This window comes from Cherax quadricarinatus, chromosome 45 (assembly GCF_038502225.1).
Source record: "Cherax quadricarinatus isolate ZL_2023a chromosome 45, ASM3850222v1, whole genome shotgun sequence".
Taxonomy (NCBI): Eukaryota; Metazoa; Arthropoda; class Malacostraca; order Decapoda; family Parastacidae; genus Cherax; species Cherax quadricarinatus.
In genome coordinates, this window is record NC_091336.1 from 11,691,489 (window position 1) to 11,716,110 (window position 24,622).

The window sequence follows — 24,622 nt, forward strand, 5'->3', positions numbered from 1 at the left end:
GGATGCTGGGCAGAGCGTACTTTTAATTAACCAGTTGAAGGGAAACTTTAGGTAACCTTCACACACACTTGTTGTATTACTTGGATTCTAGGAAACTGGACATATTATCAATTCTGGATTTTTAAGCTGTTTTAAAAAAAGTCTGTTGAAGACGGAGACAAGAATTTTAAGATGAATCACGACAGTGGGTTATTTTCAGACGTTTAGAATTGGAGATGTATTGTTACTGGCGCAGACAAGAGTTGAATACTGACGTCACCGCGTCTTGCTCTATTGGAAGTCCCTCCTACCCTATCCCTCTCCCCTACCACATCCCCGAGCATACACATCTCTCCCAACATCCACCAATCTGAGAAATGATAATTACCAAGTAATAATAACCCCAGTTCTGGTGGAACAAATCTTTGAAGCTCTCATAAGTGATCAACCTTTAATGGAGTACTTGACGATATCTTTATTGCTCTAATGAAGTCTCCCAGCTCAGGGTTGAAAGATTTCAATACTTTTAATACCATCCCGTGTGCTGAATATTCAGTTTTTTCTTAAAAAAAAAAAAAATCTCCCTGTGAGGGGAATCTGTAGTATGTTAAGTATTTGTGTTAGGTACAGCTAACTAGTGATGTGAGGATCTTCCTGCCACATGTGGATACCGTGTACCCTGATGTGTACTCTGTGTACTAAACTCTAGTCTATTATATTAACACTCATTTATTACATGTATAATTTGAAATATACACTATCACCACAACAACCACTATCAACATTCACCATCACCAGCATCCACCTTTACTTTTGACGTATTCCTCTTATGGTTCATTGAGCTGTGTTGCCTGATAGGCCTCTGATGGTTCACCTTGATGTCTGTTGTCTGTTTGTTTCCTATCCTTGCAATCTTGTACTGTTTTGCTGGAAATATAATCCAGTCACTAATTTTTCTGTCATTGCTGGTTTTGCACTGTGCGAACCTTTCTGAGTGAGTGAAGCAGCGAGTGAGGGAGCGATGGAGTGAATGTGAAAATTAGCATTGGTAATGGGATTTATTTCTGGTGTGTGACATAGGGTGGATCATCTTGTGCGTGAAGGGGGAGAAACATTGTGTGTAGTGAGTGTGTGGGGGTGGAGGAGCACTCTGTGAAGTTTGGTGTGTGGTGGTGTCACCAGTGTGTGCTGGAGGTGTTACAGAGGGAGGGAGGGAGGGAGGAGGCTGGTGCGGGTGGCTGGGGCGGCGCCACCCACTTAGGGATGCTGCTCATCATCTCGTTGAGATTGATCGTTTTATGACCACCACAGTCTCCGTGTGCCCGCCTACACTTTTCCCCTCCCTCCGGCTATATCGTACATTCCCTCCTCTGGCAATGTCATCCCCCCTCCCCATTTTCCCCGGCTGTATCCCCCCAACGTTGGGTCACCTTTACGGGGTGGTGAGATTTGCTGAACCTGCTTAAATCCCAGCCCCCTTTCCCCTCCTTTATTTCACTTACGTAGTAGGGATTTTCCTCCATTTCTTAAATATTGTTCTGGTGGATTAGGAAAGGTGTCACTGTTACTCTCATAGTTCTTCTAGTAGTTGCAGTGCTGAGGTGGTTTGCACCACCCAAAGTAGATGAGACCATGAGAGGAACCTTCTGGTGAACCACTTGGTCATTTGGTGTTACATTGTGTGGTATATTTGGTAGTTGTCTGGCTGTGGAAGTATAAATGGAGGTTACCTGCAGATCCATGAGTGATGGCTAAAGATGTGCAACCTTAGGTGGTGTTCCTGGCAGTTCGTCCTCACCCATTACTAGCCGGATGCTGCCAGCCAGTCTAAATAGGCGGTTTTACTAAGCCTTGCTCTGTTACTTCTGGAGAGGCATCCTGGAATTGTACCCTGGATAGGAAAAGGAGTGGTTCTTGAGAGAAAGTTGCTACTGCTTATTGTTGGCGTGGAGTATGGGGACTAGTGGTGAGGCATCAGCTTCTTTATTAGTGAGCTGGTAGTCCCATGTTGCTTTCTTTTGCTCACTTCTGCTCTGCTCTCTCATTCTCTTCCATAACACACAGCATTTATGTCTGCTAAGGCACCAACAACCTCTCCTGGTTCCTCTGAAAATGACTTCGGCGACCCCTGCACGGATACGACTCGTGGCAGCGACCCAGAGATAGATACAGCCAGGTTGACCCAGAGTCAGATTCAGCGAGGCTGACCCAGAGCCAGATCCAGCCAGGCTGACCCAGAGCCAGATTCAGCCAAGCAGACCCAGAGCCTGATTATGTCGGCATTTGGGAAGGCAACGTTGTGGATAACCCAGTGTTGGGCTCTTATTTTTTTTCCTGTAGTGTTTATACAAATGCTAATGTTATTTCTACATTGAGTAGCGTTGGGTAGGTTGTTTCCTCCCGGCATGACGACAAATTCTCTTTGCTAAATCCTGTCCATCGCCTAAGGATATGGATTTATATGGGTGCATTCCAGTCATCTCCTCTTGAGAGCTATACAAAATTTGGTGATCTTATCCTGGATTTCTGCCGTGAGGAGCTAGGCCTGTGCTGCTAGGTGCACACCTAGCGCAGGCTTCATGGAGGAGAGGGGGAGTGCCCTTTGCTCATGTGAGGCTTCCTGTGTCAATGTTTGGATGCCTATTGCTCTCCTGGATGTGTCTATGGTCAGAGAGGTTGGCTTCTCTCCCAGTCTTCCTTGGACAGTACCTAACATATTCTTTTGTGCATAGTGGATGAAGACCTCTAAGTGAAGAGTCCCTGTGATCTTGTTTTCGCTTTAAGAATAAATGTCATTACCGACGGGTCAAAGAGCGAGGGTGGTGTTTAACTTTGCAGTAACTGCCGGTGAGGAGTCTTATTGTACATACAGGTAGTTATAAAATGAGTTCTGTGTTAACTGCTTAATTGGAACTTGGTTCGCTGTCTTCTCAGATTCCAAGTGAACTTTTGCGCCCTGGCCCAGTATGCTTCTCTCCACTCTGTAGTCCAAAAGATCCAGAAGTTCTATAAATAATTCCTGATGTTAGTTTACGGTATAGGTAAATTGCAGCCTTAAACTACGTAGAATCGATATGCCTTAAAATTTATCAATTCATTTAATATATAGAATATTTAAATCTGGTGATTTGTTAAATAACTACTTATGGACACGCGCTTGAGTTTTATCCTCGGAAAGTAATGTCTTATATAAAATCCATACATTTTTTCTGTGGTATGTGTATCTTAAGTTTGTATGAGTTATGGTGCCCGTTAGTTATTGTGGCGGTTAGGATGTTATAATGGTGTAGTGGGGAGCTTTCCTGAGCCTCTCCCACGCTCCCCAGCTCTTACCTCCCTCCCTGCTGCCAGTAATGAGGATGTAGCACAATCACAGCAAGTGGACCCACATGCACCACTTGCCACTTCCCAAATGTTTTACATACACCATTTTTTTTGTTTTACAACGAAATTAAGAGAAATTACACGCTAGAGTAACAGTGCCAGGTACATTATGATCATTGTGTTTATGGAAGTATTACAAATGTACTCAAACGTGTATAATGGTGGTGGATGTGGTAGCTCGAGTGTTAAATGAGGAAGTGAGTGATAAATCCTAGTGAGTGGGTGGTGCAGGTGCATGGTGGTGGTGGCAGCTGGTGGGGAGGTGCGTAATATTGAGCTTGAGTGAACAGACATGTCCTGTGCGAACTGCTGATAGCTTGATACTGTCAGTCATTGAAGGATAATCAGGAAGAAAGAATGACGGAGTGATTGAAAGTCCCTCCTTCACTTATCATTATGATTTATATTATAAAACTTTTAGTGTGGTTAGTATAATGAAATGTGTAGTTTTCACATTCAGAACGAATCCATAACTGGAATAAAGAATAAGTAATTTTATGTATTTAATAAAATTCAAATTCATTATATTAAACATTTTATGACGTTTAACCAATTTCAGTTTGATAATATAGAACACAGCTTTGTGTGCTACTATATATTAGGAATATAATGAATAAGGCGTCTATTTATGGAAGTTTTTCAAACTGATTCGGAAGGATTCAAACCTCATCCGTACAGGGGTTTGGAACCATTCATCTTGCGCTAACAGACTTACTTTTTTTAATTTAATTATTGTCGGTTAATTATATGTAGTACATATAAGTTAGCATACTTTAACGTAATTAGATCTGACCTAACGTATGTGACACGAATATTTCACAGGTGGTGCCATTCGAAGCATACAAAACCAGGTGAAAGGTAATTAGGGAGAAACTGAACGCGTTAATTGTAGCACAGGTTGATACTGTATCCTAGATCTGTTAATGCAACCTAACCTAATCTGCATCTATATTAGGAGTTAAATTCTGAGTGTGTCCCGTAGCTCGATCACTAGCGCACTCAGCTCACACACTGAGGTCCGGGGTTCGAATCTCCTCCGATACGGCTGGAAAACATTTATGGACGTGTTTCCATAAGACACCTGCTGCCCCTGTCCCTGTTCACCCATCGGTTTAAAATGGGTACCTGGGTGTTAGATGGCTGGTGTGAGTCGCATCCTGGGCCAAAACTGACATAATTTGCCCGTAATGCTCAGCATAACAAGCGGATTTATATATTATATATATATATATATATATATATATATATATATATATATATATATATATATATATATATATATATATATATATAAGTTAATGACAAGTTTTTATATGACGTTTTCTTCTCTGTAGTGATGCGAAAAATGGTTGCGTTGAAAAAAAATGTCTTGACGCGTGTAGTTTGAGCTAGCACACAACTACAGACTGATTGTGAGTGGCTCCTCAAGGGAAAGTTTATTGATGCTGGTGAGGGGCTCCTGATCCAAGGAATCGGACTTGTTCTTCCCTTGGATCAACCCCAATTGCCTTCCATTCTACAGGTGCACTCAGCTCACAGACTGAGGTCCGGAGTTCGAATCTCCTCCGGTACGGCTGAAAAAACATTAGGGACGTGTTTCCATAAGACACCTGCCGTCCATGTTCAACCATCAATGAGTACCTGGGTGTTAGTCGACTGGTGTGGGTCGCATCCTGGGACCTAATTTGCCCGAAATGCTCAGCATAATAAACGGCTTTCTGTATAGTAGTATGTCATTGATGTCAGCTAGGCCTGTATACCATGTACATGTACTTTTAGTAAATAAAGATATTATTATTATTATTATTATTATTATTAATGCAGTTTGGGAAAAAATGCACAACAGCAAGCACTCAAGGAAAAAAATTAGGGTTTCTTTTATACGAGTTCAGCATGAGCTGGATTATACAAGACTTCATCTTGTGAATTAGTCATTACCGACTTCATTTATAAAATAATCTCTGAATGGATATGACATTAGTGGTTTTCTTCCTCCAAGGTTAACTTTGTGATAACTTGAGAACATTTCTTCTGATCGGCTAAAAACTTAGTGCTGGCATATCACGTGAAGAGGAATACATACTGAGATTGTTATTGGGCTATGTAGGTGCCAATTTGCCAATTGTATTGAGCAAATTGTGACATTGGTCTGTGTGTGATAAATTGAGCATGCTTCTAATTGGTTTCTGATTTTCAGCACAGGTGTATCTTAATAAAAGTTCACATTATTATTGAACTACGAAGGTGCCAATTTAGCAGTTTTATTTAAATCAACTTTTAAGATGTATATTGTTGATATTGATAGGCCTTCTGTAACTAATTTGTTCTTAAATATAAAATAGAATTTATTTCATAATGAAGTTTACCTTTTCAAGGCATGTTAAGCTTGACAAACTTACTGCCATAACAGATCTCTTTTACTTTAAATTTTTTTTTCTTATAGGATTGTAGAGCATTAAAAACTAGATATTTACAACAAAAAAATGAAGAATAAGGAAAACTTATCTTTTTATGGCATGTTGAAGTTTGATATTTAGTTTAGTAGGGAATAAAAAGGTACAGTACCATAACTGGTTATGTGTGTGTAGTTTAGTAGATTCTAGGGTATGTTAAACTAAGGTCCAGAACCTTTTGAATGGATTGTTCTCCAGCTCTTGGACCTCTTGTGAAGGTTGAGCGATAGTTCCTTGGTGTCTTGAGAAAGTTGAGTTGCAGCTCTTCTTCCTCAAGAAGGTTTTACGGTATAGCTTCTATGCAGTGGTGGGCACAGCTAACCGAAAAGTTAGCTTTGCTAACTGCTAATCTGCTAACTAAAAGCTCTGCTATTGCTAAATCGCTGATTCGCTGAAAAATATTAGCAGAAGCTATCGCTAAATGCTAACTGCAAACTTTTTCACATGAATTCAGATTCGGTTTAGTTTTTTGGTCTTTTACTTTTAAGACTTTTAGAACAGACCTGGAGAGCTTCCTGATAAGGTATAGAATGTCAAGGTCATATGATGATCAAGTTCCGCTAGTGCGGAAATATCGATTGTTTAATTTTGTGATGTAACGCGAGTGACTGACAAGGACACACTTGTCGCTGTACTGAAGCACCATAGCAAACAATACTCATCTTTAATATTAGAGTATAAGTACCACTGTTGTAAAGTAACGAAGTTAAAACTACTTGAGTTCTGTACTTAAGTAACTTTTCGGTATTTACTTTTTAAAAAATACTGAAATTGTTCACTACTTTTACTTTTATGTACTTAATTACTGAAATCTGTTATTACTTTACTTCACTGCAATCTGATAACAATACTTTACTCGTTACATCATCAGTAATTTTTGAAAAGTAAACACTGAGAAAAGTTACTCAAGTACAGTACTCAGGGAATTTTACTTGGTTACTTTACAACACTGGGAAAGGTACTGTACTTCTAAACTCATAGCTTACATTACCCACAAAAATTAAGAAAATGTAAAAAAAGCTATAGTAGTAGTTTAATAAGCTGCCTCCAGGCAGTTAACTCATAAATACCTTATACGATACTCCTCCACCTATTTATGGCTGACCAAAATCCTCCTGCCCAGGGTGCGGCTGGACATCGACGTCTTGCTGGGGTTCAGCGTCTTGATCAGGCTGACAAAGGTAGTAATATGTTGCAGACGAATAGGTTCACATTCTTTGTGCCCACCACAGACTGACGGACGCTAGTGCCAGCAGCAACAAACGCTTTGCCAATGGTGGTCTGGCATGCTGTCTTTGCAGGTGGCTGTGATAACTGGCTACTGCTCCTACTAGTGGTGCTGCCACAAGAAGATTTCCTGTGTTTTCCATGGGAAGATCCGGCCTTGATTCTCTCCACAAACTTGATGGCATGCGCTGGGTGTTTCCTCTTAACATGCAACTTCAAGTTGTAGAGGCTCACCACCTGTCCCTTGATGATGGTCTCTTTGGGCTGGCGCATGACGCACAGGAAATACAAAATATTGGAGTTTTTCGTATCCCTTGACTTGAGGACAAAATAACCATCCAGGTGGGGCCACGGGTTCTGCGACTCCTGGCCCTCAGCCTGAGCGGCCTCTGCTTCAACCACAGTCGCTGCAGACATGCATCCCAGTGATCGCTAACACTAAGACTTTAACAATGCTACTCAGATGCTGCTGCTGTTGCATTGACAAGTCATGTTTACACGTAGTCAGCCAATAGCATGCCTGACTGACTGTTGGAGAAATGCACACAACAGACAGGAACAAACACGTACACCGTTGGAAAGGCATTGCTTTCCGACTACCGACAACGTATGAATTTTTTATGAATTTTTTTTTTAGCGGACTCGAAGTTAGCGGAACTTTATTTAGTGGAAGCTAATTGGTCCACTAACGGTTTACGAAGTTAGCGGAAACTCTAATCCGCTAAACAAAAAGTTAGTTCCACTATTAGTGATTAGCAGATTAGCAGAACTGTGCCTACCACTGCTTCTATGCCTCTTGCATGCATTGAGTGCTATGGGATGCAGATCCCACAAGAAGGGTTCCTTGTTGCCACCGAGGGACTCTTGATCCTAGGATTTGGACGTAATCTCCCTTTCCTTGCATCAAACCTGATTACCTCCCATTCCTCAGGTGCTGTATAACTTGTGCTTCCCACTGATTACAATATTTAATATGGGATACTATCAATACTTACCTAGTTTAAGAAGAAATAGCTAATAACCCATCGATCTGGAAGTTATTTCCACTCCAGTTGCTCTAGGCCTAACATTTACTCCAGTTCCAAGTACCTCCTCCATACTTGATAATAGATTTGAGATCTACATACACTGTACAGTACTACAAATTAAATTGATAGATTTGCCGCCCTTAACCTCAGATGGTAAATACTGTACATCAGATGTATTTACTAAACTTATGAGGGCACTGTGATTTTCACACTTTTAATATTGTCCCAAATTTTGGCTTCTGGAAAATGCTGGAAAAGTGTATTTTCCTGAATTGCCCTAAACCTGACCAGTTCAGTATAATGAAGCTACACAGTATAATGTTGTACAGTGGACCCCCGCTTTACGATCAGCTCCCAATGCGACCAATTATGTAAGTGTATCTATGTAAGTGCGTTTGTACGTGTATGTTTGGGGGTCTGAAATGGACTAATCTAATTCACAATATTCCTTATGGGAACAAATTCATTCAGTAATGGCACCTGAACTTCTGGAATGAAATAATATCGTTAGCCAGGGGTCCACTGTAATTATAATAACGTATTCAGAATTGTCTGTTATATGGAAAATAGCCATTTAGTCTCAATCTACAATTACAATACTGAATTATACAATAAAACATTAATGTCACTACATACTATGATTTGTATAAAGTGGCAGTAGTATTTATTATAGTAATAATAATAGTAAAAAATAAAAACAAATTATGTTTATACTTTACTGAACGTTGATAATTAAGGTACAAATATGGTAGTGTCCAAGTTTTGGTGTCACATTAGCAACCTTGCAGCATAAGATGCTGTATACATATTCATTAACATTGTTGTATATTTCAATATCTCTATCTTTTATTTTTAAAGTGTGATTATGATTTCTATTAAAAGAGTTTTAATTATTTTTATTTTAAAGAAGCCTTTTTCTTTCAGGAACCTGAGTAGAAACAAGATCACACGTCTGGATGTGAGATCGTTCAAGACACTGAGTTCACTAGCTGAGCTTAAGTTGTCACATAATCTGCTCACCCCTGATACCTTCAACCAATCTGCTCCCATCTTTACCAACCAGGTTACAATGACTTCAAGCTCTCTCTATCCTTGACATTACTCAACTACTTGTTACACTTTTGGAATAGAGTATTGAAATGTGGAACCTCGACTTACGAGTTTAGTACATTCCATGGCCTAGCTCTTAATTCAATTTGCTCGTATATCAAATAAATTTTCCCCTCATTTAACCCTTTCAGGGTCAAGAGGCCCTCTCCCAAACTCATTCTCAGGGTTGAAAAATTTTCAGAAAGAAAATTATTTTTTCTTATGAAATGATAGAGAATCTTTTTTCGATTGTAATGACACCAAAAGTATGAAATTTGATGGAAAACTTACGGAATTATGTTCTCGTGAAGTTAGCAGTCTCGATGATATTTACACTTTGGCGATTTCGCCCACTTTAAGTCTTATTTTCGGCCAATTCTAATGTTCCAGTCTACTAAAATCATAACTATTTTACTAGAACTCCATTTGTTCTATCAAATGAGTACAGGAAACTGCCCATTTACCGATTTCAACTACCCAATAAAGTGGTCAGAATTTGGCAATTTGGCCAATTTCACACAAATTGATTGATGATTGATGTTGGTTTGCCGGTACTTCCGGCCCGGGTCTTCTCCATATGGCAACCCGGCCGTGGCCCCCTGGGTGGGGGGTGTCGTTTGTCTTCTTCTTTCTTCTGTCTTCTTTCTTGGGGCCCTCTGGTTGGAGGGTGACTTCTCTCTTGTGGTGACTCCCCAGGTGGGGAGTGTCTTCTCGCTTAGCATCTTCATCAGCAGGCGTCCTCTGGTCTTCATCAGCAGGCGTCTCTAGGGTCTTCGGGCACTTGTTGCCCCAGTGGACTGTTGATTGTGGTGACATGGGCTGTAGGTAGGCTCGGACTATACTACCACCCAGCAAACAAATGCAGGCTCCCAATGGGCTTTTTTGTTTTTTTTAATAAAGCGGTGGGGAAGGAGAATGGTGGGGGTGACAGAAAGGAAGGGTGAGAGAGTAGTGGTGAACATCATCGTCTGCATACGGTGTCATCATCGAGGCGGTGGCTAAGTGGCAAGGACCAGGATGAGTGTTCCCAAGACTCAGTACACCAGCTGGGCTGCCTTGTTTTCCTGGGCAGGTCCCCAGGTGCCATTGGGAAGTGCCATTGTCGAATTGGCACCGTTGCTTCACACAAATCTCAAAAGATGCCAATTTCAAAATAGGGTCTAGAATAAACAAGACAGATATTCCTAGCACTAAACATTTTATCTGTTCATTAGTCATGTCTCCAGGCCCTTCCTACATTGATAAGTTAGACACATGTGCAACTCTTGGGTATCTTTATTGAGGAAACGTTTCGCCACACAGTGGCTTCATCAGTCCATACAAAGGAGAATCTTGAAGAATAGGAGGAGAATGAGGTAATCAGTCCCTCAACCTTGAGTCGATGTGGTCAGTCCATCAATCTTGAATAGAATACGGCATACGTGCTGAGAAGGAGCTTATAAACCGTTGGTAGGTGAGGTTCAGCAGTCAGAGGCAGTGTAACACTTATTCAATGTTGAAGTAGGTCGTGCCCAAGAATTAGGCAAGCGAAGAATTCCCAAGTATTAAGATCCCAAGAAGATGCAGTGTCTGACAGGATTGTAGATGAATGGTTCAGAGAACCGACATGTTGATAAGTTAGACACATGTGCAACTCTTGGGTATCTTTATTGAGGAAACGTTTCGCCACACAGTGGCTTCATCAGTCCATACAAAGGAGAATCTTGAAGAATAGGAGGAGAATGAGGTAATCAGTCCCTCAACATTGAGTCGATGTGGTCAGTCCATCAATCTTGAATAGAATACGGCATACGTGCTGAGAAGGAGCTTATAAACCGTTGGTAGGTGAGGTTCAGCAGTCAGAGGCAGTGTAACACTTATTCAATGTTGAAGTAGTGTTACACTGTTGAATAAGTGTTACACTGCCTCTGACTGCTGAACCTCACCTACCAACGGTTTATAAGCTCCTTCTCAGCACGTATGCCGTATTCTATTCAAGATTGATGGACTGACCACATCGACTCAAGGTTGAGGGACTGATTACCTCATTCTCCTCCTATTCTTCAAGATTCTCCTTTGTATGGACTGATGAAGCCACTGTGTGGCGAAACGTTTCCTCAATAAAGATACCCAAGAGTTGCACATGTGTCTAACTTATCAACATGTCGGTTCTCTGAACCATTCATCTACAATCCTGTCAGACACTGCATCTTCTTGGGATCTTAATACTTGGGAATTCTTCGCTTGCCTAATTCTTGGGCACGACCTACTTCAACATTGAATAAGTGTTACACTGCCTCTGACTGCTGAACCTCACCTACCAACGGTTTATAAGCTCCTTCTCAGCACGTATGCCGTATTCTATTCAAGATTGATGGACTGACCACATCGACTCAAGGTTGAGGGACTGATTACCTCATTCTCCTCCTATTCTTCAAGATTCTCCTTTGTATGGACTGATGAAGCCACTGTGTGGCGAAACGTTTCCTCAATAAAGATACCCAAGAGTTGCACATGTGTCTAACTTATCAACATGTCGGTTCTCTGAACCATTCATCTACAATCCTTCTTACATTACATTTGCTTTCTATTTTAAATTTTTATTCTCACAAAAAATAGAAGAGTTACTGTATTGTATATTATTGCATGATTATAAAAACGGTATAAATAATATCAACATACTTGTGAAAGAATATTATACTCACCAGTTGATGTGTATTGGATGTGTGGCATGATTTGTTTACTCTTGAACATCGGCAAAAATCGAACATTTTCTCTAATTTGAGTTCAGTTTTAAGTTACTTGTCATTGTGAAACCAATCACAATCATCTCTATTTGTGTAATATATCTTCCATTCTATCAAATGAGACCAAGAAAATGAGAATACAACCATAAATACCATACGAAAATACACTGCAAAGTTCCTGTTTTAAACCAAAAACACAGTGGGAGTTTTTTTTTTCTCATTATGCACTGTATGCTGCAGGATTTTTTTTATACTGCACACACTGACCACACAGACCCATTCTTTCATATGTATGCCTACCAGCTTTCTCTCGCTAGATTTGAAGGCTCTACAATTTACAAGTATTAGTACGGCACCAACCCTGGCGTGCTAGCCATACTAGTATGGCACCAACCCTGGAAGGGTTAAATTAATTGAAATGCCATTAATCCGTTCCAATGGAATTCCTGCTCTCAGGAGGCAGGACAAAACACTTCAATATAACCCTAATATCAACTCTACAGCTTATTAATCTATCACAATTGATCTAATATGACATGGAAACATGATATACATATTCTCTAGAATGAATAAAATGTCATTATGTGACGAGTGGTGGCGGCCATTCCCATTCCTGCTCTGACTATATCTTCCCATGCTCTTATTATAAGAGAAAACAGAGTGTTTGTGAGGTTAACTGCACTAAATCACTAGTTTCGTAGAGAAAACACTGAAACAATGTACAGTGGTCCCTCGTTTTTCGTAGTTCGCGGGAATCATAGGGATATTTTCGTATAAACATGGGCTCGCTAATCATAGGTTGACTCGTGAATAGTAGTTCGTCCGGGACGCGTACACACGGTGTGAGCCGGGACGGCCTCCTTACCCAGCCAGTCTGGCATTGTTAACCAGTGAGCGAAGGTCCCCTCACGTGCTCCTACGAAATATTTCATAATATTCCACTCATTTTAGTGCTTGCAAGCACTAGATAAGCTACCATGGCTCCAAAGAAAGCTCCTAGTGCCAAGCCTGTGGTAAAGAAGGTGAGAAATACGATTGAATTTAAGAAAAACATCAGCAGGAACAGCAACAGATCGCAGCTCAGGATCTTGCTGCAGAGGAGGAGGAAGAGAGATGGAAGGAGGTGCCTTCTTCAGAAATTAAAGATTTTTTTGCTATGTGGGGTAAGATGGAAAGCTTTATGGAGAAGCATCACCCTGACAAGGTTGTTGCAAGCCATGTTGGCAACATGTACACTGACAAAGTCTTGGGCCATTTTTGGGAAGTGTTAAAGAGACGCCAGAAACAGAGCTCTCTCCACAGTTATTTTGCGAGAGAGGACTCCAGTGACTCTCAAGGTGGTCCTAGTGGCATTAAGAAACAGAGAAGAGAAGCAACCCCAGAAAAGCAATTGGTACCTGAGATGTTGATGGAATGGGATTCCCCTTCCAAACTGTAAACAATCCAATCTCTCTCCTCCTCCAGTCTCCCATACACTGAAGAATCTCCAATAAAGGTAAGTTTTGTGTTGTTAATGTTTCATTCATCATTTTCCATTGTATTGTTTATGTACTACATGTATATTTCATGTAAAAAATTTTTTTGTTTTAATACTTCTGGGTGTCAGGAATGGACTAACTGTATTTACATTATTTCTTATGGGGAAAATTGATTCGAAAGTCATAATTTCGATAATAGTAGCAACTCCAGGAACGGATTAACTACGAAAAACAAGGGACCACTGTATTTATAAATAAGAAATATTGTATAAAAACATAATAGAGAATGTAAAGAAATAAACTGGTTATATAAAGTGTATGTACATGTTTACCTTGGAAAAGAGATGCTGGCAGAGCTTGAGGGTGGAAAAGATAGGCATTGTGGTGTATGCTGTCAGTGGCCCTATAAACAACAACAACATCGCTTAACTTACTTGCTATACTCTTAATGCTACACTTTATCGCTAAACTTGGCTGCTACAATTTTTTTTTTTAACTTGGCTGGCGCTATAGCCTTTATCGACTCCTGCTTTAGTATCGTACACATGGTAGAAGTACTATGCTCGTACTGCCTGGCCAAGTCCACAATCCGCACACCTCGCTTGTGTTTATCTATGATTTCATGCTTTAATTTCATGGACATCATCCTCTTTTTCTCCTCAGCACTGGTTAGAAAAAAGAAATTTGGCAAAATGACTGCACAAAACACAAGAGAAATGCTTCCATGGTGAGGTAAACACGTGCACTGCTGAGGGATGTGGTGTTCGCTGCGCCAACTAGTGACAGCGTTCTGAAGCTCGCTCATTATTATTACAGTGGACCCCTGGTTATCGGCTGGTTTTTCGGCGCTCGGTTATCGGCCATTAATTCGGTTATCGGCCATTTGGGAGGCACCCATCCGCCAGCTGGGGCCGCTTGCTAGTCAGTTTGGCTTTGTTTCCAGGCGAGTGAGGGAGCTTCTGCTTATTCATCCAAACATTTTGCTATAATCCATTGATTTTTGTGGTTATTGATCGAGTACAACTGCAAAATAAGCAACCATGGGCCCAAAGAAACATGTTACATAGTATATGAAAACATGCATTGTTTATATGCAATGTATATTTAATAATAAACAGTATATTTAATAATAAATAATAAACATACCTCTATGGACAGATTTGTTGTGAGACAGGGGTCCAGTGTCTCTCAAGCTGGTCCTAGAAGCATTAAAAGACAAAGAAGAAGTTACCCCAGAGAAGGCTTTGATACCTAAAGTCTTTATGGAGGGGGATTCCCCTTCCAAACACTAACTCCTCCCTCTTTCCTCTTCCCTATCTTCCAGAAGCCACCATTAGCCTTCAATAAAGGTATGTAAAACTTACATAATTGTTAAAAAAATTATTTTTTTGTGAATATTTTTATCTGGAATGGATTAATTGTATTTCCATTAATTCTTATGGGAAATATTAATTCGGTTTTCGGCCATTTTGGTCATCAGCTGACCTTCTGGAATGGATTACGGTCGATAACCGAGGATCCACTGTATTATTATAATGGGGAAGTGCTAAACTCATAGGATTATACAGTGCCTGTGGGGGGAAGGAGAGGGTGAAGGTATTATTATCTGGTCACTTTTTTCTTGGCCAGCTTTCCATATTAATTCCTTAAGTATGGTGTCCCATATCCAATACAAGGAGTTTCTCAAATATAACTGTAAACATCATGAATATAATTCCATATTGTGAGAATCAAGATATTTCAATGCAGTGTACTACATGCATTAGACCTGCAACTTTCATTACTTCATGGGAATATATTTTACTTGTCTTATTTTTTCATAGATTTTTGGACTACAACAACATAACAACAGTGTATGCAGGATGGTTGTTTGGCCTGAGGTCACTTGCGCATTTGTCTCTCAGTTACAACCAGATTGACTCCATCCGACCTAATGCTTGGCAGTCTACAGAACAACTGATTTCACTGTAAGTGCTCTGTAAGAATGTGTGTGATCAACTTGCACTTCTTATGAAGAAATTTCCTTTCATGCAGCAGATTTAATAATGCTCAGTATATTTTACTTATTGTAAATATAGTGACTGAGTTACCCCTAAGGGTAAGGAAAAAATGTAAATGTGCATATGTGGTATAAAAGTAAGTTTTTTGGGCTCATGTATGTGATATACCAATTAACTTTTTTTTTTTTAGTGGGTCTTAAGGGCACATACAAAGTAAATTATGTAAGTTTAATCTAGGACAACCCAGTTTAGGTCATCTTGGATCCCATTTCAACAGTGTTCCATTCTATTCATGAAGAAATATTGTACATATTAGAAATGTGGTTTTACATTCTTTTTGTTAATAGTACAGCTTGTACCAAAAACTCCCCTCAAGGAAGGTTCCTTGATGCTGGTGAGGGGCTCTTGATCTAGGGATTTCGATCTGTGCTCCAATTCCCTGAATTAAACCTGAGTACCTTCCACATCCCCCATAGGCGCTGTATAATTGTACGGGTTTAGTGCTTTCCCCTTGTTTATAATAATAATGTACTAAAAAATCCTATGGTTTTCTAATGTATATAAGGATATTCTCTCTTCATATCAACCAGTGCAGGAATTTCTTAGGTTTTCATTATTTCTTCATAACTTTTATCTTGACTCTGGAAACTATTTTGCAGAATTTTTCCATTTTATTTTTTTTTACAGCACAGACAACCCATGCCAAATTTTGTCTTAGGTTGTGCAATAGCTTTGCTCATCATTTCACCATACATATGCTGTTCTACACTATTATACAGTGCAATTTTAATTAATTTAATACAGTATCAAGCACCTGTTGTATAAGATGTAACTTGTAGCATATATTTGGGCCAGTAATTTTTCTGTACGCATAACAATATTTAATGGGATAATGTGCTTCCTTAAACTGTCCAAACGTAGATCTACGTCCATGTGCTGGGGGCTCCGAATGTAGATCTACTTTTTTTTTTACATGCTTTCAAATGGGGAGAATCAAGGTCAGAGCGCTACGCACATGAACGTAGATCTACGTTTGGACAGTTTAAGGGTTAATGTTGCCCTGCTTAACAGGGCAGCATTAAGTGCTAATGTAACACTTGTGTTGCTCAGGCTGGTACAGATGGGGACCATCCAAAGTTCATGTGGAGGAAGGACAATCAGTTGTTGGTTGATTTTGAGCCTGAAATTCGAATCAGTGTGGGTGAAGGTGGAACCATACACAATGTAACTTCTTTGCTTCATTTGCATAATGTTTCTGATCAAGATAGTGGTGAATACCAGTGTTAAGCAGCATAAGGCTGTAGTGTTAGGAGAATGTTGCAAAGAAAGTGTTCAGTGAATTGCAAGTACAGTAATTATATTAATAGATAGCCATATTGCCTTTCTAGAAATTGCTCACTCATGAAACAATCGTAATTAAACTCGTTCATGTAAAGAAAGGTTAATATTTCAATTTTTTTTTTTTTTTTTTTTTCAACAAGTCGGCCGTCTCCCACCGAGGCAGGGTGACCCAAAAAAAAGAAAGAAAATCCCCAAAAAGAAAATACTTTCATGATCATTCAACACTTTCACCACACTCACACATTATCACTGCTTTTGCAGAGGTGCTCAGAATACAACAGTTTAGAAGCATATACGTATAAAGATACACAACATATCCCTCCAAACTGCCAATATCCCAAACCCCTCCTTTAAAGTGCAGGCATTGTACTTCCCATTTCCAGGACTCAAGTCCGACTATATGAAAATAACCGGTTTCCCTGAATCCCTTCACTAAATATTACCCTGCTCACACTCCAACAGATCGTCAGGTCCCAAGTATCATTCGTCTCCATTCACTCCTATCTAACACATCCAAGCCCCTCGCCCACAAAACCTCCTTTACTCCCTCTTTCCAACCCTTTCGAGGACGACCCCTACCCCTCTTTCCTTCCCCTATAGATTTATATGCTTTCCATGTCATTCTACTTTGCTCCATTCTCTCTAAATGACCAAACCACCTCAACAACCCCTCTTCTGCCCTCTGACTAATGCTTTTATTAACTCCACACCTTCTCCTAATTTCCACACTCCGAATTTTCTGCATAATATTTACACCACACATTGCCCTTAAACAGGACATCTCCACTGCCTCCAACCGTCTCCTCGCTGCTGCATTTACCACCCAAGCTTCACATCCATATAAGAGTGTTGGTACTACTATACTTTCATACATTCCCTTCTTTGCCTCCATAGATAACGTTTTTTGACTCCACATATACCTCAACGCACCACTCACCTTTTTTCCCTCATCAATTCTATGATTAACCTCATCCTTCATAAATCCATCCGCCGACACGTCAACTCCCAAGTATCTGAAAACATTCACTTCTTCCATACTCCTCCTCCCCAATTTGATATCCAATTTTTCTTTATCTAAATCATTTGATACCCTCATCACCTTACTCTTTTCTATGTTCACTTTCAACTTTCTACCTTTACACACATTATCAAACTCATCCACTAACCTTTGCAATTTTTCTTTAGAATCTCCCATAAGCACAGTATCATCTGCAAAAAGTAACTGTGTCAATTCCCATTTTGAATTTGATTCCCCATAATTTAATCCCACCCCTCTCCCGAACACCCTAGCATTTACTTCTTTTACAACCCCATCTATAAATATATTAAACAACCATGGTGACATTACACATCCCTGTCTAAGACCTACTTTTACCGGGAAGTATTCTCCCTCTCTTCTACACACCCTAACCTGGGCCTCACTATCCTCATAAAAGCTCTTTACAGCATTTAGTAACTTACCACCTATTCCATAAACTTGCAACATCTGCCACATTGCTCCTCTATCCACTCTATCATATGCCTTTTCTAAATCCATAAATGCAATAAAAACTTCCCTACCTTTATCTAAATACTGTTCACATATATGCTTCAATGTAAACACTTGATCTACACATCCCCTACCCACTCTGAAGCCTCCTTGCTCATCCGCAATTCTACATTCTGTCTTACCTCTAATTCTTTCAATTATAACTCTACCGTATACTTTTCCTGGTATACTCAGTAAACTTATTCCTCTATAATTTTTACAGTCTCTTTTGTCCCCTTTCCCTTTATATAAAGGGACTATACATGCTCTCTGCCAATCCCTAGGTACCTTCCCCTCTTTCATACATTTATTAAACAAAAGTACCAACCACTCCAACACTATATCCCCCCCTGCTTTTAACATTTCTGTCATGATCCCATCAAAATTATATTTATTATTTGTTTTGGCTTTATTATTTTAAATGCTGGCTATTAATTTTATGAAAAGCTTTTATATGTTTCTTAATTTTTTACAGGGACCTTAGTCATAATCGTTTGGTGTCACTGAGGGAAGGAACATTCAGGGGCTTAGGTTCTCTCACGACTCTTATGCTCTCGCACAACCACCTTGCACATATAGAACAGGATTCATTTGAGTCTACCTCCAGTCTTATCACTCTGTGAGTTGTGCTTCAAGTTTAGTTTTGTCTAGTACTCATGACAGTTTTGCCATTTACATTTTTCATTTTATTGAATATACTGTATTATATATTTAAATTACAAATTGTTTACACAAATTTTCAATTATTTCAGGGATCTTGGCCATAATGAACTACGTTGGAGTGTAGAGGACAATAGTGGAGCATTTAGCAAACTGGATAACCTAAAGACACTGTCACTGGCCTATAATGTTATTGAAACTGTGCATGTTGAAACTTTTGTTCCACTGGTGTCTCTCGCATCTCTTGATCTACGAGGGAATCAGCTTCGTACCCTACCTCATAACCCTTTCTTAGGTCTGAAACACTTAAATTCAGTACAGCTGAACACATCTAGCCTTGTGTGTGATTGTCACCTATTATGGCTGCCAGGATGGTTGTCATCTATCACATTTAATGCCTCCTCCTCTATTACAATCTCTTGCAATTATCCACCTGGCCTTCGAGATCGTCCTATATCATCCCTCTTGAGTACTGATTTCAGCTGTGAGTCATCACCTCGTCCCATAATCAGTCAGTCTCCAAAGGATCAGATTGTGTTGCATGGTGCTAATGTAACACTTACTTGTGTTGCTCAAGCTGGTACAGATGGGGACCAACCAAAGTTCATGTGGAGGAAGGACAATCAGTTGTTGGTTGATTTTGAGCCTGAAATTCGAATCAGTGTGGTTGGAGGTGATGGTGAAGGTGGAACCATACACAATGTAACTTCTTTGCTTCATTTGCATAATGTTTCTGATCAAGACAGTGGTGAATACCAATGCTTTGTACGGAATCACTATGGAGCTAGTTACTCTCAACGTGCTAACATTCAAGTTCACGTTTTTCCTTACTTCACCAAGACACCAGCTAGTGTGGCTGTACGTATGGGAGAGGTGGCCAAACTGGAATGTGTTGCTAAAGGTTCTCCAACTCCTGAAATCTCCCTCTTAAAAGATGGAGGAGATGATTTTCCAGCTGCTAGGGAGCGACGAATTCATGTTTTCTCAAATGAAACTATCTTCTTCATTAAGCCAGTACAACCTCATGATGAGGGTCAATATACATGCAAGGCCACTAATGCAGCAGGTACGGCTTCTGCGCATGCTTCTGTAACAGTACGACAGATACCAGAATTCATCAAACCATTACAAGATGAAGTTGCTCGACTTGGAGATAATGCTCTTCTTGAATGTCTGGTAAGCATTATGAGTGTTGTTTGAAATAAATTAAAAAAAAATGTATGGATCTATGAAGCATTGTTGAGGGTGTAAAGTCTCAGACATTTTAGCTGTTTGTGTTGTAGACTTATTTAATTTTCACCTGTTGATATGGCTAACTTAAGTGAAACATTTGCTGCGTCTTGTTTTTAAAAAGTTTAGAAAGACTACAGATTGTTTCACCATAGATTTTAAGTGGGAAAATATAAGTAAACAGACATAAGGCAAAGGAACGACTAAGTGACAAAAGAGTAGGGAAACTATATTTTTTAAGGATACCGAGGTCAGTAGAATGTTCAGTGAAAGATGTACTCTAGGCTCATGTACAGTAATATACACTACATAAATCAAGGTTTATGTCAGTGTATAATTTACTCATTCTGATTTTTGAAGCCAAAAATACAATTGAGTATTTATATTTTTAAAATTATTAAACAGGGCACTGGGCTTCCCACACCAAGGATAACCTGGAGCAAGAATGGTAAACCCTTAATAGATGATGGTCGCTACGTGTTAGTAGAGAACAGCCGATACCTGTTGATCAAAGAGACTCAAACAGATGATGTTGGAACCTATGTCTGTGAATTGACCAACATTCTAGGCACAGCACGTGGAAATATCAATTTCTCCATAAGAGGTAAAATCATCAGTATATTAGTTTAAATGTCTACATTTCTTTAGATAATATTTTTACAAATCTACAAATATTTTCTGCAGAGGCCTTATTAACCTTTCCATTAGTATGTGGTCCATATGATTAGTAATAAAATGAGGAAAGGAGAGTAAGGAAATATATTACAGTGGTCCCTCTTTTTCATAATTAATCTGTTCCTGGAAGTGTGACTATTATCGAAATTGGCGATTTTCGAATCCATTTTCCCCATAAGAAATAATATAAATCCAATTAATTTGTTCCAGACACCCAGAAGTATCAAGTTCTTTTTTTTACCTTATAGATTTACATGCATAAAAGAATGAACATTCAACATGACAGTTACCTTTACTGAAGGCTGTTGATGATGAATGGAAGACAGGGAGGAGAGAGGGAAGAGAGGTTATTGTTTGGAAGGGGAATCCCCCTCCATAAGGACTCTAGGTCACTTCAGGGGTCACTGCCCTAGCTTAAATATAGATTTACATGCAGAAAAGAATGCCAAATAAATGTAAAGCACTAATAAAATGTATAAATGAACATTTAAGAAAGGAGGAACACTGCAGCAGGCCTGTTGGCCCATACTAGGCAGGTCCTTTACAATCAATCCCACTAACAAAACATTTGCCCAACCCAATTTTCAATGCTCCCCAAGAAATAAGGTCTGATAACTCTATCCACTCATTTGCAAGTCCCACTCAAATCCAACCCCTCCCACTCGTATATTTATCCAACCTAAATTTGAAGCTACCTAAAGTCCTAGCCTCAATAACCCAACTAGGTAGACTGTTCAACTCATCAACTACTCTATTTCCAAACCAATACTTTCCTATGTCCTTTCTAAATCTAAACTTGTCTAATTTAAATCCATTACTGCAGGTTCTCTCTTGGAGAGAGATCCTCAAGACCTTATTAACCCTTTGAGGGTTTCGGACGTACTAGTACGGCTTACGACCCAGGGTTTTTGACGTACTAGTACGCCTAAATTCTAGCGCCCTCAAATCTAGTGGGAGAAAGCTGGTAGGCCTTCATATGAAAGAATGGGTCTATGTGGTCAGTGTGCACAGTCTAAAAAAAATCCTGCAGCACACAGTGCATAATGAGAAAAAAAAACTGACCATTTTTTTGGAATAAAACAGCGACTTTGCACTGTATTTTCGTATGGTATTTATTGTTGTATTCTAGTTTTCTTGGTCTCATTTTATAGAATGGAAGACACATTACAGAAATTGAGATGATTTTGACTGGTTTTACAATGAAAGGTACCTTGAAATTGAGCTCAAAGTAGCAGAAATGTTCGATTTTTACCAAATTTCAAAAGTAAACAAATCGTGCCCAAGACTGATCCCTGTGGAATGCCACTTGTTACAGATCCCCACTCAGATTTAACTCCATTTGTGGACTCTCTGCTTCCTGTCTGTGAGCCATGACTCGATCCACGAGAGCACTTTCTTTAACAGTCTTTGGTGAAGAACTCAATCAAAAGCCTTACTAAAATCTAAATAATATCAAATTCTTTATCATGATCAACAGCCTCAAAAGCTTTACTGAAGAAAGTTAATAAATTAGTTAGACAAGAACGGCCTCTCGTGAAACCATGCTGAGTATCATTAATCAAGCTATGCTTATCGAGATGGCTTCTTATAATCTCAGCTATAATTAACTAGTAATTTGCCTACAATTGAGGTCAAGCTTATTGGGCAGTAATTTGATGGTAATGACTTGTCCCCTGCTTTAACCCTTTGACTGTTTTCGACATATAAATACGTCTTACGAGCCAGTGTTTCTGACGTATATATACTCAATAATTCTAGCGGCTTCAAATCAAGAGTGAGAAAGCTGGTAGGCCCACATGTGAGAGAATGGGTCTGTGTGGTCAGTGTGCACCACATAAAAAAAATCCTGCAGCACACATTGCGTAATGAGAAAAAAAAAACTGATCGTTTTTTTGGAATAAAACGCCGACTTTGAGGTGTATTTTCGTATAGTATTTATCGTTGTATTCGCGTTTTCATGGTCTTAGGTGATAAAATGGAAAACGTATTATAGAAATAGAGATGATTTTCATTACTTTTACGATGAAAACGACCTTGAAACTGAGCTCAAAGTAGCGGAAATGTTCGATTTTTACCAATGTTCAAGAGTACATAAATCACACCACACGTCCAATACACGTCAACTGGGGAGTCTAATATTCTTTCACTAGTGCACTGATATTATTTATACCATTTTTACAATAATGCAGTCGTCTGCATAACAGTAATTTTTGTATTTTTTTGTATGAATAAAAAATCAAAATAGAAAGCAATAATAATATAAGAGGGGCCTAGAGATGTGAGTAATGAACAGAGCATATGTTATTTTAGTGCCACGAATGTCTACCTTGTTTATTCTGGACCCTATTTTGAAATTGGCATCTTTTTTATTTTGCGTGAAATTGGCGAAATTGCCAATTTCTGACCACCATATTGGGTAGTCCAAATTAGTAAATGGGAGGTTTCTTGTACTCAGCTGATAGATAAAATGGAGTTCTAAAGAAATAGCTATGAGTTTGGTCAACTGGAACAATGGAATTGGCTGAAAATTGGGCTCAAAGTCGGCGAAATCGCCGATACGCATATGTCGCCGAGACCGCTAACTTCGCGGGAGCATAATTCCACGAGTTTTCGACCAAATTTCGAACTTTTGGTGTCATTACCATCGGGAAAAGATTCTCTATCATTTCATAAGAAAAAATAATTTTTTTTTTTCAAAAATTGAGCGACATAGAATGACAGTTTCAGAGAGGGGCCTGAAACAGTCAAAGGGTTAAAAATAGGAATTACATTAGCCATCTTCCACATATCAGACACTACACCCGTTTGAAGAGATAAATTAAAAATATTAGTTAATGGTTCACAGAGTTCCATTTTGCATTCCTTAAGAACCCTTGAAAAAAGCTCATCAGGACCCGGCGACTTATTTTGCTTCAGTCTGTCTATCTGCTTCACAACCATTTCACGAGTGACTGTGATGTTACATTTATCTTCTTCAGGCCCACTATAAAAATTAATTACTGGAATATTGTTAGTGTCTTCCTGTGTAAAAACCGAGAGAAAATAATTATTTAAAATCGAGCACATTTCATTCTCTCTGTCAGTAAGATGCCCATAGTTATTTTTAAGGGGGCCTATCTTATCTCTAACTTTTGTTCTATAGACCTGGAAAAAACTTTTTGGGTTAGTTTTCGAATCTCTAGCAACTTTAATTTCATAGTCCCTTTTAGCTTTTCTTATCCCTTTTTAATGTCCCTCTTAATGTCAATATACTGATTCATAAGATGACCCTCACCTCTTTTGATACGGCTATAAATTCCCTTCTTATGCCCTAGTAGATATTTCAGCCTATTATTCATCCATTTTGGGTCATTTCTATTTGATCTAATTTCTTTATACGGGATAAACGTTCTTTGAGCAGCATGTATAGTGTTCAGAAAACTGTCATATTGATAGCTCTCTTCATTACTCCAGTCAACAGATAAGTGTTCTCTAAACCCCTCGTAATCTGCTAAGCGAAAATCTGGGACTGTTACTGAGTTATCCCTTCTATCATACTTTCATTCACTGCTAAATGTAATTGATTTGTGGTCGCTAGCACCGAGTTCCTCTGAAATTTCTAAATTATTAACAAGGGTTTCATTGTTTGCCAGAACTAAGTCAAGCAGGTTATTTCCCCTTGTAGGTTCTATCACAAACTGCTTCAAAAAACAATCCTGAACTACTTCTAAGAAGTATGATTCTAAATTCCCAGTCAAGAAATTCCAATCAATATGACTAAAGGTAAAGTCTCCTAGAATTATTACATTATCGTGCCTTGTGACCTTAACAATTTCCTCCCATAG

The 24,622-nt window shown here is 39.2% G+C and overlaps 1 protein-coding gene and 1 pseudogene across 1 annotated transcript in view; one reads left to right on the top strand and one right to left on the bottom strand.

Annotated features, from left to right (window-relative positions):
- lbk (leucine-rich repeats and immunoglobulin-like domains protein lambik) overlaps nucleotides 1-24,622 on the top strand; it is a 329,555-nt gene that overhangs the window by 297,324 nt on the left and 7,609 nt on the right. The window contains exons 5-10 of the mRNA XM_070094246.1: nucleotides 8,996-9,134; nucleotides 9,895-9,985; nucleotides 15,016-15,331; nucleotides 18,709-18,852; nucleotides 18,986-20,069; nucleotides 20,529-20,727. Of these exons, the coding sequence (XP_069950347.1) occupies nucleotides 8,996-9,134; nucleotides 9,895-9,985; nucleotides 15,016-15,331; nucleotides 18,709-18,852; nucleotides 18,986-20,069; nucleotides 20,529-20,727 (1,973 nt within the window). The remainder of the gene's footprint in view (nucleotides 1-8,995; nucleotides 9,135-9,894; nucleotides 9,986-15,015; nucleotides 15,332-18,708; nucleotides 18,853-18,985; nucleotides 20,070-20,528; nucleotides 20,728-24,622) is intronic.
- On the bottom strand, nucleotides 6,877-7,587 carry LOC128706413 (uncharacterized; annotated as a pseudogene).